General features: G+C 40.6%; 2 protein-coding genes and 1 pseudogene across 2 annotated transcripts in view; 2 read left to right on the top strand and 1 right to left on the bottom strand.

Annotated features, from left to right (window-relative positions):
- ARID2 (AT-rich interaction domain 2) overlaps positions 1-14,069 on the bottom strand; it is a 196,032-nt gene extending 181,963 nt beyond the window's left edge. The window contains exons 1-3 of the mRNA XM_017529648.2: positions 13,822-14,069; positions 13,613-13,706; positions 12,433-12,530 (exon numbers count right to left, since the gene is read on the bottom strand). Of these exons, the coding sequence (XP_017385137.1) occupies positions 12,433-12,530; positions 13,613-13,706; positions 13,822-13,913 (284 nt within the window). The 5' untranslated portion in view covers positions 13,914-14,069. The remainder of the gene's footprint in view (positions 1-12,432; positions 12,531-13,612; positions 13,707-13,821) is intronic.
- A 272-nt stretch (positions 14,070-14,341) lies between these two features.
- Positions 14,342-19,789, top strand: part of LOC108303849 — a 36,368-nt pseudogene continuing 30,920 nt past the window's right edge.
- On the top strand, positions 15,799-17,745 carry LOC119471361. Its single transcript, XM_037738844.1, has one exon. It carries the CDS (start codon positions 16,044-16,046, stop codon positions 16,476-16,478), a length of 435 nt encoding a protein of 144 aa, XP_037594772.1. The 5' UTR covers positions 15,799-16,043; the 3' UTR covers positions 16,479-17,745.

Consider the following 19,789-nt stretch of genomic DNA (forward strand, 5'->3'; position numbering starts at 1 on the left):
AATACAGCATGTTACTGTGCTGAATACTGCAGACAACCATAATACAATGCTAAATATTTGTGAATCTAAACGTTATCTAAACACAGAAAAGGTACAGCAAAAATACAATAATATATTCTTACGGGAACACAATCATATATGCAGTCCATCACTGACCAAAACATTTTATGCCCCACTGCGTGTCTGTACTTTAACAATACACAAACACAAAAAGAACTTCAAGCAAATCAGTAGCTCTACATGGCAGGTTTGTTGTTTGTTGTGGGATAACAATTCTGGAAGTATTCTATATGTACTCCAGAGCTGAGAAGACATATATATACTATTGTCGAAAACTAGGATTCTTACTGCAGGTTAAGAGAGATACATGGAATGGAAGAAGTAAAAGAACAAACTAGCTAGTACAGATTGCAATTAGAAGTATCAGCATAGCCTCATGATTTTCAAAATAAGTGTATTTACAAATAAAATAATTTTTTCCCCAGCTCTGTTCTCCAAAAGGGCTAGAGGAAAAAATAACCCAATAGCAATGAGCACACCTATCACCTCGACCTTGGTTTCTATATACTATTCCACACTAAATGGAACCAGAATTTTCAGAGAAATGGATGATTCTAGAGCTGAGTAGGCAAAATACAAGATGACCCTGGAAGATCTTATTTTATCAAAAAGGAAGGGCCCAAGAATAATAGACACATGTTAAAAAGATAAAAGAAGCTAGCTTAAAAAGGCTCCCACTGGCCAAATCTAAGCAACCAAATGCATAACGATGACAGTTTTTAACCATTGTATAAAGTAAAAGTTGAATCAATAAAGAAATAAGAATGAAAATACTTCCCTTACTGGAGACTATCAACTAATAAATGCAAAAGAAGTCAGGAGGAGTGGCTGATCCCTGTAATCCTAACACTTTGGAGGCCAAATGCAAGTGGATTGCTTAAGTCCAGAAGTTTGAGACCAGCCTGAATAAAACGGCACAACCCTGTCTCTACAAAAAATACAAAAAATAGGCCAGGCACAGTGGCTCACACCTGTAATCCCAGCACTCTGGGAGGCAGAGGAGGGCAGATCACCTGAGGTCAGGAGTTTGAGACCAGCCTGGCCAACAGGTGAAACCCCATCTCTACTAAAAATGAAAAAATTAGCCAGGCATGGGGGCACACACATGTAATCCCTGCTACACAGGAGGTTGAGACAGGAGAATTGCTTGAACCCAGGAGGCGGAGGTTGCAGTAAGCCGAAATCGCGCCATTCTCCAGCCTGGGGCACCAGAGTGAGACGTCGTCTCAAGAAAAAAAAAAAAAAAATTAGCTAGGCAGGGTGGCCAGCGCCTATAGTCCCAGCTACTTGGGAGGCTGCAGTGGGAGGATGGCTTGAGCCAGGAGGTCAAGGCTGCAATGAGCCGTAACTGTGCTACTGTACTCCAGCTGGGTGTTTTGAGCAGTGTGAGACCCTGTCTCAAAAAACAAACAAATGTAAAAGGAAATGACAGAGTTAGAAAACAAGCATCATAAAATGCTTGTATCATATTAATAACTGATTCAAGCACAAATAAATGCAAGTATATTAATAACTGATTCATGCCCAAACCATCAGTGGATGTTAAAACTACTGGGTAAAAGTTTGATGGTAAGCAAGATAGTTACATGGTCTCAAGGTATGTTGCCACAGATTACTACTCCTTAATTCAAAAAGAGAAAATGGTAACTTTACAGTAGAGAAATCAGGATATCACTTAACCTCAGCAATAACGGGACAAAGTGACATGACATGCCTCTTGCCAAAAATGCCTAACTTAAATCCTGAAAAAATACTAGACAAATCCAAACTTTATAGTACTTTTGGCCTGTACAGTACAAAATGGTAACATCACAAAAGGCAAAAAAGGCTGGAGTAGAGATATGATAACTACATGCAGTACAAGATAATGAATGGGCTGGGGAGATAGGACTGCTATAAAAGACATCTTTGGGACAATTGTTAAAATTTGATTTCAGGTCTACATAATAGAGAATACAATTTTATCCATGTTAAGGCTTCTGAATGTAATAACTGTCCATTGTTACATTAGAGAATTATTTTATTCTTAGGTAATAACACGTAAATAAAAGATATTATACCGTAATAATAGCAAATGAATAAACAACACTGACAATTATCACACACTTGCCACATCTGCTTTGTATTTTTCTTTTTATATGTGATAATGTGTGTGTATGAGTGTGTACACCATCACATACAAAAAGAAAAATACAAAGCAAATGTGGCAAAATAATTAATTGGTTGATCTACAGGAAATATAAAGCAGAAGTTCACATATAGATAGCAAAAAAAATTACAATCTTAAAAAGGAAAAGCAGGCCAGGCACAGTGGCTCACGCCTGTAATCCCAGCACTTTGGGAGGCAGAGGTGGGTGGATCATCTGAGGTCAGGAGTTTGAGACCAGAGTGGCCAACATGGTGAAACCCCGCCTCTACTAAAATACAAAAATTAGCCAGGTGTGGTGGTGTAGATGGGTTGTATTCCCATCTACATGGGAGGATGAGACAGGAGACTCACTTGAACCTGGGAGGTGGAGGTTGCAGTGAGCCAAGATGGCACCACTGCACTCCAGCCTGGACGACAGACCAAGACTCTGTCTCAAAAACAAAAAAAGGAAAAACATGGCAAAAAAATAAAGAAAGAAACAAACAAAATGATGGAAACACCATTTCTCACTCAACTGGACTATATTAAAAAATCACATACATTTTTACTACTAGATTGAATTACTACATTGCAATATGGAGCTACCTGAAAAAACAACTCAGAAATTCAGAAGTTTGACTCTTTAGTGGTGTAAACTAAAAATTATACCAAACCATTTAGGCACTCTTGACAGACCACCTATTATTTGCAAGCACACTTGAGGTACAGTTTACTCTAAGGCACTAACTACTATTTATGAAGTTCTTTCTATGCAATCTGATCTGAGCTCAAGCATATGGCTAATTTACTTAATCTATGAACTATTAAGGAAAGTGTGATCAACCTGAGCCTTACTACTGAAAAATTTAAATTCAGCCTTTTTTATTTTTATTCTGAGACAGAGTCTCGTACTGTCGCCAGACTGGAGTGCAATGGCATGATCTTGGCTCACTGCAACCTCCACCTCCCAGGTTTATGTGATTCTCTTGCCTCAGCCTCTCGAGCAGCTGGGACCACAGGTGCACACCACCACACAAGGCTAATTTTTGTATTTTTAGTTGAGACAGGGTTTCACTATGTTGGCCAGCCAGTCTCAAACTCCCGACCTTGTGACTGGCCCGCCTTGGCCTCCTAAAGTGCTGGGATTACACTGTGCCTGGCTCCCATTTTTAAAATTTACAAATTAGGTATTTTCTGGACAAAGCCCTAACTATGGTCTTTTCTTTGACCTATTTTAACAGAACGTTCCCACTGATCTCATGTATGTTTACATTAACATTTTATTTATTTAAAATTAATCGCTGAGCTACCATAGACAGAATAAAATTTCACCCAGTAACACTTCACCATGAAAGATATGTACTATGTAATAATCATCACCTTTGTCCACATAGCAATTGACCACTGGGCACTGTACATAAATATTTATCAAGTACAAGAGCAAAAACTCAGAAAGACCAGAATTACGGAATCTTGCCATATTTTACAGTAAGATATATATACAAACAATAGATTATTACACAACCTTATTTGAATTCTTCATAAAAAGTAACTTTATATTTTAACCCAATTATATGGTAATTTAAAAAACTACTTATTGATAGAAATAAAAGCCAGGCACACCTGGAACATGGAATATACCTGCCTCAAGATGATTAGCAACTATGGATAATGTAGGATTATCTATAAAATGATGCTCTGGCTGGGTGCAGTGGGTCACACCTATAATCTCAGCACTTTGGGAAGCCGAGGAGGGTCGATCACCTTAGGTCAGGAGTTCGAGACCAGCCTGGCTAACATGGTGATACCCTGTCTCTACTAAACACACACACACACACACACACACACACACACACACACACACACAAACAATAATTAGCTGGATATCGTGGCAGGCGCCCGTAATCCCAGCTACTTGGGAGGCTGAGGCAGGAGAATCCCTTGAACCCAAGAGGTAAAGGTTGCAGTGAGCCACAATCAAAACATTATACTCCAGCCTGGGCAACAAGAGTGAAACTCCATCTCAAAAAAAAAGACAATGCTCTGTAATATGAATAGCAAGTTTATCAGCAGGGAAGGGAATGGGAAGGTAAAGCAGGGAAAGTATGGTCTGAAAATACATAATATATATATATATATATATATATATATATTTTTACTAGCAATTATGGCTGACACTTAAGGATAGGAGTTGGATAAAACCTAGAGTCTTAACAAACAAACAAACAAACAAACAAACAAACAAAAAAAGTAGCCTATATGCCCCAGGAAGAAAAACGTTTGGGTGGCATAAAGAATTTTTTCCCTTGCCCTTACGAAAAAACAAACGAAAAAGAGAATTTGTTTTCCTATTATTTTTTCTAAGATTAAATAACACAATTACTTCTGAAATTTGAAATTATAAAAATAAAATCTCCCATGTGAAAATGTTTTGACAAATAAAGCTAGTGAACATTAAACAAAACAGGTTATTGTTAGTACTATTTTTATAGAAATTTATGTATGTCAACTCCACTATGAAATACTAGGAGAGACCAACAAACTCTCACAAAGATAACAAGCATCCAGTAAATTCAGTAAAACAAATGGTGCCCCATTTGTAAAGAATACTGTAAAGTTCTATGGGAAAAAAAAACATATATATATGAAGAAAATTCACTATGGCCAGGTGCAATGGTTCACACCTGTAATCCCAGCACTTTGGGAGGCTGAGGTGGGCAGATCATCTGAGGTCAGGAGATGGAGACCATCCTGGCCAACATGGTGAAACCCTGTCTCTACTAAAAATACAAAAATTAGCTGGGCGTGGTGGTGTGTGCCTGTAATCCCAGCTACTCCGGAGGCTGAGGCAGGAGAATTGCTTGAACCCGGGAGGCGGAGGTTGCAGTGAGCCGAGATCATGCCACTGCACTCCAGCCTGGGTCACACAGCAAGACTCTTTCGCAAAAAAAAGAAAAAAAAATTAGCCACGGCTGGTGGCGCATGCCCAGAATCCCAGCTACTCAGGAGGCTGAGGCAGGAGAATCGCTTGAACCTGGGAGGCAGAAGTTGCAGTGAGCCGAGATTGCACCATTGCACTTACTCCAGCCTGGGCCAAAGAGCGAAACTCCATCTCAAAAAAAACAAAGAAAAGAAAATTCTTCAATTAGGAATAATTGAAGGAAAATTTATTTTTAATTAATTTTTAAAAATCCAAATAACATAAACACACTTAGGATAGGTTAGAATTTGGTAATTCATTTACTCTTTTTTTCCCTTAACTAAAAAGTGGAGCCCTCGTTATCATCTCTGGCATCCTGAGACAAAGAATAGGGTGTGTCCAAGCTCTGCTCAGAGATGACAGGTGCAGCTTGAGCAGGTGCCCCTAAACCAGATGTCACCTAGAGGTTTTGTTCTGGATGTAATCCTGGCCAACATGCTCATCCAAGTTAAACTAGTTATCTCGGCAACTAAATTGGTTTCATTACAATACTTAGATCAACTGTTCTCATACTTCAGTGTACTTAAGAATCACCTGGAGCATTCTTTTTAGAAATACATATTAATTAAGTTATTAATACCTAAAACCACTGTTCAATCTTATCATCGCTAAACGGGGATAACTAAACATTATATGCCTCATGATATGAAAAGCATAGCACTACCTATCATGTATACCTAAAATATTGAATCTGAATATTATTAACCTTGAGATCAATCAATTTTCAGCAAATAAGTATGAGGGATAGAGGAACAAGTTAATTGACACTAGAAGAAAGCAATCAAAGCTAGAATTCAGGACAGTCTAAAGAACAAATTGATTTGCTCTTTTGTTGGAATAAAGGACAACAAAATCAATGGTATAACTGGGGGGGGGGGGGGGGGGGGGGGGGGGGGGGGGCGGGAGGAAGGGGTTGGGAGAACGTGGCAGCCAAAACATCAAAAACAGCACCATTCTCCCTGGGGCTCCACCAAAAAAATTCTATGGCAGTAAGACAGGATTGAAACCCTGTAAACACTGACTTAGATATTAATGAAATATGGATGTATCATTATTGGTCAACAATTCAGAACATGATAGTTATTCCTAGACATCACCAAGAGATTTCCATTCCAGCAAAAGGTAATTGCAATGTATTTAGTCAAATGAATTATCAATTCACCACATAATACACAAAAAATATCCAAGCACAAGTGAAATTTATGTTTTAAAACAGAAAGATATTTTTTGTTATTTCTTTTATCATACTATAAACAGTAGAAAATGTATAGTTATGCATCTCTTAGGCTGGTGCAAAAGTAATTGCAGTTTTGGCCATGGTGTTACTCTATTTACTGTGGGGTGAAACACTATTTACTATGGGGAAGGGAAGAGAATAGTTACTTCTCCCAAATTTCTAGAGATCCGCAATACATATTAGCAAAATAAAGTCGCTAAGGAATCCTGAAATAAAGTAACCCAAGTTTAGCCTTTTGCTCAAGTTCATCTGGACCTCTTTTCAAGGAAATGCTTTAACGTTTCTGGAAAACTAGTCTTTCTAGAGCACAAACTGGGAATTTCTATTCTAGCTGACCCTAAATACAAAAGAGGGTGGTGATCAAAGCAACAAAAGGAAAATCCTCTTGCCCCCATCCCAGTCTGCTCCATTTATCCTCTGTCCTTCCTAATTCAGACAAAATTCATTTTTACCATTAAACTTTACTAGGTCTGGAAAATGCCCAATAAGCACCTTCAGAAAATAATAACTCTTAAATACTTTACCTAAAAATATATCTTAAGTACCTGCTCACTGACTAGTGAAATGCAGTTAAAACATTTGTTTTTCTTTCCTTTCCAACTTCTAATTTCAGTTTGAGAATATAAAAGATCTAGTAGTGATATACTTTTCTATCAAACACATTGTAGATTTCATACACAATCAACTATGAAAATATTGAATCCACAAAGAGCAAAGATAGAATTATAAAAGAGTGCTTCTATTCAGAAATAGGTATTTTTAGTTAACAGCTAAGGTAGAAAATTTAAGTACAAAAAAAAAGCATATAAATATTTTTGGGAATTATAATGTTCTCAGTTTGTCTCCTCAGGAAAATTTGTAACCTCAGTAAAAACTATCTACCTTGGAAAGAACTCAATTTATTTCGACTTTGGGCAATTTAAGCTCTAAAAACACAGATTCTAAGACATAACACTAACCTAGCTGAGCTTTGTTCAGTCTGTCAGTCAATTTTCTCCACTTTCCCTCTTCCTTTCAACAAGTCTACATGCCCTTTAAAATTGTAACAGAATATCAGAAAATATCAAAATCAGGTTTTTTGTTTTTTAAAACGGATACATTGCCAGGCACAGCTGATCACTTTTGTATCCCGGCACTTTGGAAGGCTGAGGCAGGAGGATATCTTGAGAGGGAGGATACCTTGAAGCCAAGCATTCAAGTCCATCATGAGTGGCTGGGCACAGTGGCTCACACCTGTAATCCCAGCACCTTGGGAGGCAAAGGTGGGCACATCACCTGAAGTCGGGAGTTCAAGACCAGCCTGACCAACATGGAGAAACCCTGCCTCTACTAAAAATATAAAATTAGCTGGGCGTGGTACCACATGCCTGTAATCCCAGCTACTTGGGAGGATGAGGCAGAGGAATCACTTGAACCCGGGAGGCGGAGGTTGCGGTGATCATGCCATTGCACTCCAGCCTGGGCATCAAGAGCAAAATTCCGTTTCAAAAAAAAAACAAAACACCAGCATGAGCAACAAAGCGAGACCCCTGTGTACACACACTTACATACGTACATCACACACACACACACACACACACACAATATAGTTCACAAAGTTAAATTTGAAATACATGTGTGAATAATTTATTGACATATTTGTCTTCCAGTCTCCATATACTTTTATTTTCTTTCCTTGAATAAGGAGAGCAATCAGTTTATTCAGCTCTGTTTGGCAATTTACAAACTCAGTTTTTATTTACTTAAGGCTTTCTTTTAAAAGAATTGATCTATATGGTGGACACTAACTACAGAGAACACATGAGTGTATTCATTCCATTTAACAAATGTCAACTCCCTCAATTGGTGTATTTAAGAAAGAGCTTTACATACCAAAGAAAAAAAATAAATTTACAATGCAATTGAAAATTTACCATGGTTAACATAACTCTACAATTAAGTTTTCGACTATTCCAAAGGTAGGTACATATAAAAAGAAATTAATATTTCAGTGCCAGAAAACTAGTAACATACTGTTTTGTACAATAAATTTTTAATGACCAAGATATTTCACCCCCTTTCCAAAAAATCAAGTTTTATAAAGGAAACATCAAGTTAACATTGACTATGGCTATAATATTGGACTCAATAAGCAAAAACAAAATTTTTAAGTAATGAAATATTTACCTAAATCTTCATATCAAAGTTTCAAATTCTTAACCCAAATAAGACCAGCAAATTGTACCCCAATTTCAAGAACAAAACAGAACAAAAAAATAAAATCCACCAAGTAAATATGGAACACATTAGGGAAGGAAATACTTGGGCATAAATTTAACCATAAGTAATTTCCAATGTTATTTTAATTTCTTAAAATCATTTGTAACAAACAACTCACAATTATTAAATATTATTGAACACATCATGAACACAATATTTTTGTCCAATTAATGAATGTTCTTGAGCCATTCAATTTTTTTTTTTTTGCACTTTAATTTCTCTACCTACAAAATGTGGGAAATTATACCTTATCCTTTTATACTATAGGAGTATCCTAATAATAAACATTTGTGGAACACATTGAGATGCACATGCCAAGAAAAGGAACTGCATGAAAATAAAAGTACATAAACATCATAGATGATTAACATCCAATTTTTCAGGGCGTGTGGAGGCAGGGGAGGACAGAGTCTTGCTCTGTCAGTCAGACTGGAGTGCAGTGGCACATGTCAGCTCACTGCAACCTCCGTCTCCTGGGCTCAAGCAATTCTCCTGCCTCAGCCTCCCGAGAGCTGGGATTACAGACATGTGCCAGCACACCTGGTTAATTTTTGTATTTTTAGTAGAGATGGGGTTTCACCATGTTGGCCAGGCTGATCTCAAACTCCTGACCTCAGCAAATCTACCTACCTCAGCTTCCCAAAGTGCTGGAATTACAGGTGTGAGCCACTGCACCTGGCCTCCAATTTTTAGACTGCTTTTATACATCATCAGTAGGCACTTAACTTTCTTTTAATTTTTAATTTTTGTGGGTACACAGTAGGTGTACATATTTGTTGAGTAAGTGAGATACTTTGATACAGGCAAGCACTTATATTTGTAAAAATTAAATGCCAGCCAGGAACAGTGGCTTACGCCTGTAATCCTAACACTTTGGGAGACCAAGGCAGGCAGATCACAAGGTCAGGAGTTCGAGACCAGCCTGGCCAATATAATAAAACCCTGTCTCTACTAAAAATACAAAAAACAGCCGCGCATGGTGGCTGGCGCCTGTTGTCCCAGCTACTCAGGAGGCTGAAGCAGGAGAATCGCTTGAACCCGGAAGGTGGAGGTTGCAGTGAGCCAAGACTGCGCCACTGCACTTCAGCCTGGGTGACAGAGCAAGACTCCATCTCAAAAAAAAAAAAAAAAATTAAATGCCAATGTTAAAACAATCAACTGCATTTCCAATTTTAGACTTTGATAAATTTTTGTAGACAAGCTGTTACTGAATAAATGTATGTTTGAGACAATCAAGCTAACTTCTGGCAGACCATTAATACTCAAGTCTATATTTAATGACTGTCAGTATTTGTATCAAAAATAACAACACTATTAGAATATACATAGCCAGCATACCAGCTTCCTCTTCCTAATTTAAATATCTGTAATATTATGAAGATATATCATAAAACACTAGGCTAACAGCCATCCATTCAATTAATATCAAATTTACAGGGAAATGTGAGCAAATATTAAACCTGTAAAGTAAAAGAGAACTAACACACTTAATGACAGTCATACAATAGGTCAAATGAAAAAGCAGCTCATATTAAAAAATAATTCCGCCTGTAATTTTAAAAACACACTGCATTATCTGCTTATCAGTAATGATGATACTCAATCTGATGTACCAAAGAGGTAACTTAACAAGTCACTTGACTACTATTTCTTACCATGAAGAGGCAATCTTAGGGTTAAGTAACAGAATTACTGTTACTTGGCATCTTGTCTGCCAATTAAGATTTTTCAAGGAAGGTGTAAAAGGCAGCATGATATATATCCTCTCACTGTGCAATATAAGACCACTAGGGAAAAATTCTTTCAAGGTTGGTAGTACCCAATTTTTGACCAGCACATTTCTTTTGTATTTCTTTACAAGCCATGCAAATCTTCACATGGTTTTATTTTCCAAAACAAATGCTTCAACTTTTTTCCTAGTAGCCTAGCTACAACCCTGCAAAAACAAACCTGGAGAGTGGCATATGAAGGAAAAACAAGTTTAACTAAGGACATAGTTCAAAAAGCTGCTTCTAATAAGAGCATAAAGTGCAATTTGATCTGAAGACAATGTAAACACTTACAATGTTGAAACTATACAGTTAAAAACAGTACCTATAATTAACATATGATATGCTCCTAAGATAAAAATTACAACTGGAAAAACAATATTTATAATCAGCTTTTGTTCAAAAAAATTGGAAGCCTAGATATTACTTTGATTATGCTAAAACTATTAGTATGAATGTAAATTCTTCAGAAAAATATACATCTCGCGAACCACGTATATTCTATAGTACTTTCTGGTTCTAAAATTTAAATCAACCAATCTAACAAATATGAAGCAAAACTTCAAAAATATGTATTTTAAAAGTCCAAAACTCAAATGTTTTAAACTGATAAAACCAAAAAACCATAATATGTATTAATATGTTCCTCCCAATATCATAAATGGAAATGAGCAAATGAATGTCACCATGAATATAAAACTCTCCGTTTCTCACCCCACTACTAACTCAACAGTTTTGGAGGTTGATTTTGTTTTCTGATTCAGCCCTTTATTTTAAAATGTGCTCTGACACAAATGCCATCACACATAACAGATGACAACCAACCATATCAATATTTTCTAGACTTCCTCTGTAACTCAATAACTACACAATAACTACTCCACAAAGTTCTGTGAACTCCAGCTTCAAGCCTGAAGTCAATCTAAGATAGCCAATAGAAAGTACACCTGTGCAATTATTGCATTTCCTATTTCAGAATGCTGAATGTAACACATGATAACTGAATGCATCTGAAGCAATAATAAATGCAAAACTCAAATTATGCAGAATCCACATTACAAAAAAAGGCCTGTAGTATCACTATTGAAAAGCAATAAATACAAAAAATATCATTTTAGTTTTAAATAATACCAATTAGCTTAGAATCCTCTGAAGCATTAAAAATAATACACAACTTCACGATAAATTATATGAAAGGATTCCTAGAAGAAAAACTAGAAGCAAAGAAAAACACTAAACCACAAAATATATCATCTAGACTGTATCACATACCAACAGAGTAAGAACTTTGTCAAATAAGCAGTCAAAAAAAAAAAAAAAAAAAAAGGGAGAATGAAAGAAAATCCAAAGTATAGTATCCCACTTCATAGCATCCCCATTTTCCTAGAGATATAATAATCATTTTGAAAATTTTTAAGTCACTGGAAATTCAACAAAAATTCTCAAAACAAATCCTGGTCACCTAAGGCACCAACATGTTATGCCATGTATTCATACTCTACTGAAAAACCTATCCAATGACACTGTTCCAAACAAGAAGTTTCATTTAAAAAAAAAAATCTGAAAGTCAGAATTTTTTAAACTAAAGAAGTTTCCAAAACAAAGAAAAAAAAAATTTTCCCAAAAATTACAAAGTTTCATTAACTATCTTAACTCTTTTACTAAGCATCACCTTTCTGCCATTCGGTGGATATCAAGCGATCAAAAGCAATGTCACAAAAGAATGTTTACCAAGATGGGGGCTGGGATGTCACCTGTAATGATTTTGTATGAAAAATGTAAACGACCTAAAATTGGTAAAAAAAAAAAAAAAAAAAAAAAAAAATAACTTTCACCTTCCTACAATCTCATTTTATTTATATTAAATGTGTCTTAGTCTGAAATGAACAAGAGCTTAGGAACTGTTTGGTGTGCAAGGTTTGTTTTCGGTTTTGCTAAAAACAAATCTCTCCATAAGTCCCTTATTTCCAAATACTATGGAAAAGTCACTACTACTCACCGCAAGTAATACTGTTTTAAAGCAAAGGCTGCGTTAGAACAACTTCTGGGAAAGTTGAACTCTTCAACAATTTCTCCCCACTGATTCTTCTCAGAAACCTGGGAAAACACAGGCACACTTGTCTGAAAGTGAACAATCTAAAAAAACCTTAACCTAACTGAAATAAATACCCATTCTACAGAGATCTGTAGATACCTAAGGCATCAATCGTTGTTTCTGATCGATCGGTAAGAGTTACTAAGCAAGGGCTTCTTGAATCACTATGTCTTCACCAGACAGCCCTGTATTTAATACCACTTGTTTTGTTTGGGGGGGTTGGTGGGTTTGTTTTGTTTTTGAAGCCCGGACAATAACCAATCGCAAGTCCCTCTGTCGCCCCCTTTTAAATCTCAACGCGGTCCGTTTACACTAAAAAAAAAAAAAAAAAAAAAAAAAAAAAAAAAAAGTTCAAAAGGATCAATACAGTTCCGGACAGCGACGTCCGCGGGTTCTGGGGGGTCCGGGGCCGGGGCCGATTCCGATCCCTCTCCCAGATCTATCCATCTCCATAGGCCCTTCTTTGAGGCCTACAGCTTCTGCCTAGCCTTGAAGCCTAAGATGGCTATTTGGAGACAGGTCCTGGTTTCTTTTGTTAGCTGTATAAACCGAGGGCGACGGGGCCGAGGCTGTGCCCCCGGCTGCCGGGATCATTTCGCAGCCGATTATCGATGTTAAACCTGCCCGCGCTAATTTTGAGTTGCACGAAAACTGCTCTGAGTCTGTGTGTCTCTGTGTCTCCGCCTGTGCTAGAGCGGCAGCGGCGGCAGAGCTGACGAGCGAGCGAGCGAGCGGGCGGGCGGTGCGGGCGCGGGGCGGGCGTGGGGCTCGAGCTGGCGCCCCGCACGCCCGCACTCCCCACCGCGGCGCTCAGACCCCGCCGGCCCGACTGGGCACCGGGCAGGGCGCTAGCCGGCGCCGGGCCGCCAGCCCGCGGGAGCCCCGCGCCCGCCGCGCGCACGCGAGCCACCAGGCCAAAAACAGCCCCGCCGCCGTCCGCCTCCGTGCCACCGGCTGGGAGCGAAAAGAACGCCTTTTGCCCCCGCAGGCCACCCCCCCAGCCCCAAGCGCCCACTCTGGGGTCAAAGGAGACTTTTTGGAGGAGGCCAGTGAGAGGGAAATACAAATTAAAACTTCCACTCACCTTCGCGAATCCGCCTAAAGTAGTGACTCTGGTGTAGAGACCGTGAAGATCCAGCTCCTTCCCACCCACCGCAGGGATTTTTTTAAAAGGCGACCTGTGAGAGAGAGAAAGACCCGCACTTGTCAGCCGGGACCCCGCGCCCGGCCCGGGCGGGAGAGCCCCGTTCGCCCCGGCTCGCCCCGGCGCTGCCCCCCCGGTTCTGCTCTCACCCTCTGCTGTGGTGGAACTGCCGCAGCTCGTCCAGGAAAGCAAGTCCCTTTCTCCGCTCGTCCGGAGGCGCCTTCCCCGTCGAGTTTGCCATTATTTTTTCAAAGGAGGTTTTTAAAAAACCCAGATCGGTGTTTTAAAAGCGCCCCCCGCTCCCAGCGCTTCCTACCAGAGCCCGGAGCCCATTCCTCGGCCGGCGGCGGCGGGGCTCAGTCATGGGCCGGCGGTGGCGGCGGCGGCGGCGGCGGCGGCGGCGGTGGCGGCGCAGGGAGGGAGGGAGGGAGGGGGAGGAGGAGGAGGAGGAGGAGGGGAAGGAGGGAGCAGGAGGCCAGGGGGAGAGGAGGGAACGAGGGAGGGGAATTTCTAAAAAAGTTTAAAGAAATCGGTGCGAAACTAGAGGGGCAGGCGACTGCCGGATCCGCGCGAAGCCGCGGGGCGAGCGCGGCCCCCACCCCTTCCTTCCCTCCCTCCCTCCCCGCGGCCCGGCTCTCGCCCGCCTCTCAGCGCCGCCGGCTGAGGTGGCTTGGCCCGGGGACGCGATTCAACATGGTGCTGCTGCCGGGGGCGCGCGAGCGGGCGAGGAGCAAGGCGAGCCAACGGTGAGGGGTCGGGGCAGCCGGAGGCTCTAGAGTTTCGGCGGCGGCGGCGACGGCGGCGGGGCTGGGGCAGGCGGGGCTGGGGGTGGGGAGGGGGAGGTCTGTGTGGTGGTTTGTAGAAAGCGGGGTGACAGCGTGTATTTCGGCCCCGGCCCCGCGGAGCCCTCGCACACATTCACGCGCGGCCTCGGCCGCTGAGGCCGGGGCGTCCCCAGGAAGAATCACCGGCGGCAGCTGAGCCGCCTGCTTCCCTGCTAGTCAGCCTCCCTCTCTGCCGCCGCCAGCGCCGCCGCCACGGCCAGGCAGCCAGTGCCGCACAGCGACCCCCAAGGGCCGGCCGCGGCACTGCGCCTGGCTCCACACCGCCCCGGCAGCTCCTCGCGGGGAACAATAGACTCGGCTCGCCGGGCTTAGGGTTCGTCTGCAATGTGCCACACATTTCACACGCACACAAAGCCGGCGGAAAGGGGGGCGGCGCGGGGAAACGGCCACTACCGGTTGTTCCAGGGTTAGGGGTGGAGGCGATGTTCGCGTCCCTGGCCCGTCTGTTGGAAGGGCCGCCTCGGAGTCCCCGCCCGCTCGACAGAAGTGATGTGGGGCTCTGGAGGGAAAGGATGCTCACGCTACGCAACCTTCACAAATCGGAATAAAGTCAATTTGTTACCTTCTCTTTTTGTAAAGTCTAAAGAAATTGGTTTTTATGAGCCTTATGCTAGTATTTTGGGGCCCGGTTAGCACATTTTCTATGAATTATCCACACGCTATCTTTAGTAAACTATACGTTAAATATAATGTGAACTGTCTGTCCTAGTTCTGTGGAAATAAGAGTAATGCTCTTAATTCATCTTGCCTCTGGTTGGCTTCACATATCAAACTGGATTATTCTATTACCAAAGTTATGCAAACTAATTGAACTGGTTAGGATGCAACCTGTCCAACTTCGACAATAATAATTAATGTTTACATTTTTATAGTAAGGTCTCTTAAAGATTACTGCATTTAAAATAAATGTCGAATAAAATGTTTTTCCATGCTTTCAAAGGTCTTAAATGTAATCCTCGTTTAAAATATTTTTGAAGGTTAAAAAAAACCTTTCCTTAAATGGGAAAGTCAAAACATCTCAGCAAATACTATCACCTAAATTTGCATTTACGAGGGGTGTTGGAGTCGGCTCTTTACTGCAAATGTTAATTAAGATTAGAGTAAGTGAAGCGTATTATTATTCCCATTTTAGTGACGGCCACTACGAACAAAGTCACCGCCTAACCTAAGGTCACAGGGTAGTAAGGGTCTGGATAGATTATTATTTCAGGTAGTGGTTCCAGTGGGAACATTGCTTTGGAGGTGTAATATTATGTAATATAGTGCAGCGTGCTTCCGGTGCTCACTCTAGGAAATGGACTTATTTCCCAACTAAAGTTGTCTCTTAAGTGGGGTCGAAATAAGGTTATGGCTAGGAAGTCCCTGACACCCAAGCCAGTGAGTGTCTCGGAAGCCTGCGAGGGGCGGAGACCCGGCCGGGGGAGGTGGAGAAGCTCGGCGGCCGCGGGAGACGGAGGGTGAGGCTGCTGCGAGGAAGACCCGGTCAGCTGTCCCTTCCCCCACTGGTCCTCTTAGGGGGAGTGGAGATGTGGGCCTTGGAGCTGCGTGGCCCGGGTTGTTCGGATTCCCTAAACGCCGCACTTGCGCACAGCCCCTTACGTAACCAGCAGTGCTGGGGATTCCCTAGAGGGGGTCATTCTATTCAACCATTATACACACCCCGGGCTCCTGCCGCCGCGCCGCCGCCGCCTCACAAAATGGCGGCGCCCATAGAGGAGACAGCGGCCGCCTCTTCGGCCCCATTTTGTGGGAGGCAAAAGATCTGTCAACATGGAATACCTCCGCTGAGGATGCATCCGAGTTTGGAAACCCCACTTAAGGGATGGAGCCTAGGGGATCACGTTAGACGGAAAATGTCAACGACTTCTGCCACCTCTACGCGTTTTTACTTTTTCATTTTCTCGAAGGAAACGCCAGAAGCCTGTGGGGTAATTGTAACTGGAGGGAGAAGGAGAAGCTGAGCTGACTGCTCCGGGGACTTGCGCGGCGCCTTGGTAGCTTTTGTTGCTCTTCCGCGCTCCCGGCAGCTGACCGGTAACTCTCGGAGGATCTCCTGGGCCACCTCGGCCGCGCCAGTCGTGCAATGAGACTTTTTGATAGTTTTAAAATGCCACAGTCCACGGCCCGGTCGGCACTGCTCTCCTGAACGGTGGGCTTCGGGAATCCTGGAAGGCTGCTGCTCAGGAACTCGCGGTCGGCCGGGAGCCGGGGAGCTCGGTTACCGGGAGCGGGCGGTACTCGCGGATTCCGGCGGCCCTGGCGGGTCGCTGCCCGGATCCGAGCCGGGGGTGATGGCGCTGATAGAGCTGATGGGGCACGAGTGGGAACGGAGGCACTGAAATTTAAATCGTCCGAGTTGGGACTTAAGATTGCAGGTTAATATTGTCGCAGGCTAGACTTAGAACGTCTTTTCTAGTATCCCAGTCTGCAGTGGGCAAATCTATTGTCTTTATTTCTCATTTAAGGGCAGAATGGAAGGGTGACATATTTTTACTTTTCAAGAGGCGGTTGCCACTTTTAAGTTGCTGTTATTAATATGTGCGTGTACATACACAAACATATACAATTAGTGTGTTTTGCTTTTCAGAGCAAGAATCAAAGGCTAAAGACTTGGAGTGATACTAACGTTTTGAAGTCTTTTTTTTTTTTTTAAAAATAAGACGTGATGAGAAACTGGAGAACTGACTATTGAAAATTCGTTTTCTGTAGAAGAGGCTGTCTTCAAAATGGAGTCCTAAAGTATATCTGATGGATATAATTTAAATTCTTAACACTGTATACTCTGGTCAAAAGCATAAACACAAAACTTGATGTTTATCAATTACTTATGCTTCAATTTTCCTGTGACTAGAAAAATGTAAGACAAAAGTAAGCTATTAACGATATTTGCTTGCAAGAGTAACTTAAAGGTTTAAGAAAAGGTTTATTTGTTGAAACATACGCATCACGAATAATTTATTTTAAATGATGTTGTCCAGTTGCAGCAATCATTTGTGCTTACATGACTTTTTTAAAAAGGGGCTTTGTTTGTTGATTTTGACCCTCATATTTAATCTCTAGTGCAGAAGTGCAGCTTTCAGCAGGCTGCGCCTCAATCACTAAGTTCCAGGCTCCATCCTCTGCCGCATCCGGTTACTACTTCAGGCGTGTGGATCACCAAGATACAATTTCTGGTCCTGTCTGTTCTTACTGATGTCCTTTAGAGTTAATAAATTTGATTGCCACTAATCAGTCTGTATCTCTTGCAGGAACATCACATTTAGCATCCAAGTAGAGTTTGAGTATATTTTTTATGAGATTGTACTAAAGTTACCTTCGTTCATAGTATTACATTTCTTCTTACTGTATTGCATTTCCTATAGTGGGCAGCATAGAGCAGGTGGATCCTAGCAAAGTAATTTAAGAGATGTGCTGACAACTTTACAATAGATATTCTCCAGTTAATTTGACAAGATATAAAATAAAATGTAGTTGGTAGTTTTCAAGCATTAATGGAAAGTGTTCCTATTAAAAAATTACCAATCAGTGGAAATTGTTGCAATTCAATTTGTATAGTTTACTATTTTGATGACAAAGCCCTTATGATGGGAAAAATGTAAAGCGTTGCTTTTGTAACTGCAAACGCTGCGCACCGTAATTAGAGGTTTCTGTTATTTTATTTGAACTTTTAATTCCTACCATCAGTTTTAATATTAGGAAACTGTGATAAATTTAAAATGTATTCAACTAAACCTTTAAAAACTGTATCCAATTTCAAATCAAGCATGTCAGGTGTATGATTACAACAGCTGAAATAACTTAATTGAGGACTTGGTATGCCAACTCAGTAGAGAAAATGTGATTTTAGGTTACTCTAAGATTTTCAAAAATAGTTTCATTAGTTAAACAAGGCTTTTGAAGTTAAATTGGTATTTCTTTAAACATGATGTTAGAAGAAAAATACTTTGGCGAGATTCGAAAATTCGTTCGTGGTTTCTCTTGCCTATACCTACTGCTATACTTTTTTATGTGGGCTGATTTGTCTTATTTGAAAATTTGATTACAACATTAAGTCCTAGATGCTGTTCCATTTTTACGGTGATTCTAAGGAGTACTGATAACTAAGCTCTTAAAAGGTGAGGAAATAGTTTATTCTGCTGCAGATTAGGATAATCTTAATGCAGATACTCTGGTGGTAATTCTAAGTAGTATTGATAACAAAGCTTTTAAAAGGTAAGAAAATAGTTTATTCTACTGCAGAGTAGGGTAATTTTGATGCCCTGAATATATTCTGAATTTTTATAGATAGATTTCTGAATGATTTGGCCCAAAAGGGTCTGACAAGCTTTGGGGGATTTTTCAATTTTTTTTCTCTTAAAGAGAAATCAGAAATGTGGGATTTTTAAAAATTGTTTTCAGTAGATATTGGAGATTATGCTTTGGATATTAAATCCAGTTTGATTTTTAAGTGATAATTTTAATTTCAATTAGGCTTTTTAATAAGACAACTAAAAAATAAAATTTTAGACAATTACAGTATTTTTTGGAGAAGCATTCCCAGATGTGCTTTTGACAGGGAGCTGGTTTCATAGTTGTTTAGGTTGTTTAATCCAGAATTTTAAAAATTGTTATGAGTTTAATGTGCTACATTTGTCCATTCTTATTTATTTCATCTGTTTCAATCACTGAAAAATTGTTTAAAAACTGTGCTCATTAAACACAGTTTATAGTATTTTAATACTCCATGTATAGTACTTAATATCTTCTGAAAACTTTAAGGAACATAAATACTAAACCAAGGAACTATTTATTAATGGTAATCTACATTTAGTAGTAAATATATTTGCAACTAAATGTAGATTACTAAATCACTGAGTAAATATTTCTTGAATATTTAGACAAGAGGTGAGGAGAGGGAAAATTACTTGACCCTCAAGGAACAGTACTTCAGTACTAGATTTTTGTTAACTGCTAGCTTTAAAAGGTTACAGTGAAGTTGGGCACATTGGTGCACACCTGTAGTCCCAGCTTCTTGGGATGCTGAAGCAGGAGGACCCCTTGAGCCAAGGAGTTCAACACTCTGTCTCTTAAAACAATAATAGTTTTATATATATTATATATATATATATATATATATATATTTTTTTTTTTTTTTAATTAAAAAAAAAATTTCCTGAAAGACGAGGTTTCACCACGTTGGGCAGGCTGGTCTTGAACTCCCGACCTCAGGTGATCCGCCCGCCTTGGCCTCCAAATTGCTTAGATTACAGGCGTGAGCCACCATGCCCGGCCA

The sequence above is a fragment of the Cebus imitator genome, unplaced genomic scaffold, assembly GCF_001604975.1.
Source record: "Cebus imitator isolate Cc_AM_T3 unplaced genomic scaffold, Cebus_imitator-1.0 Scaffold2, whole genome shotgun sequence".
Taxonomy (NCBI): domain Eukaryota; kingdom Metazoa; phylum Chordata; class Mammalia; order Primates; family Cebidae; genus Cebus; species Cebus imitator.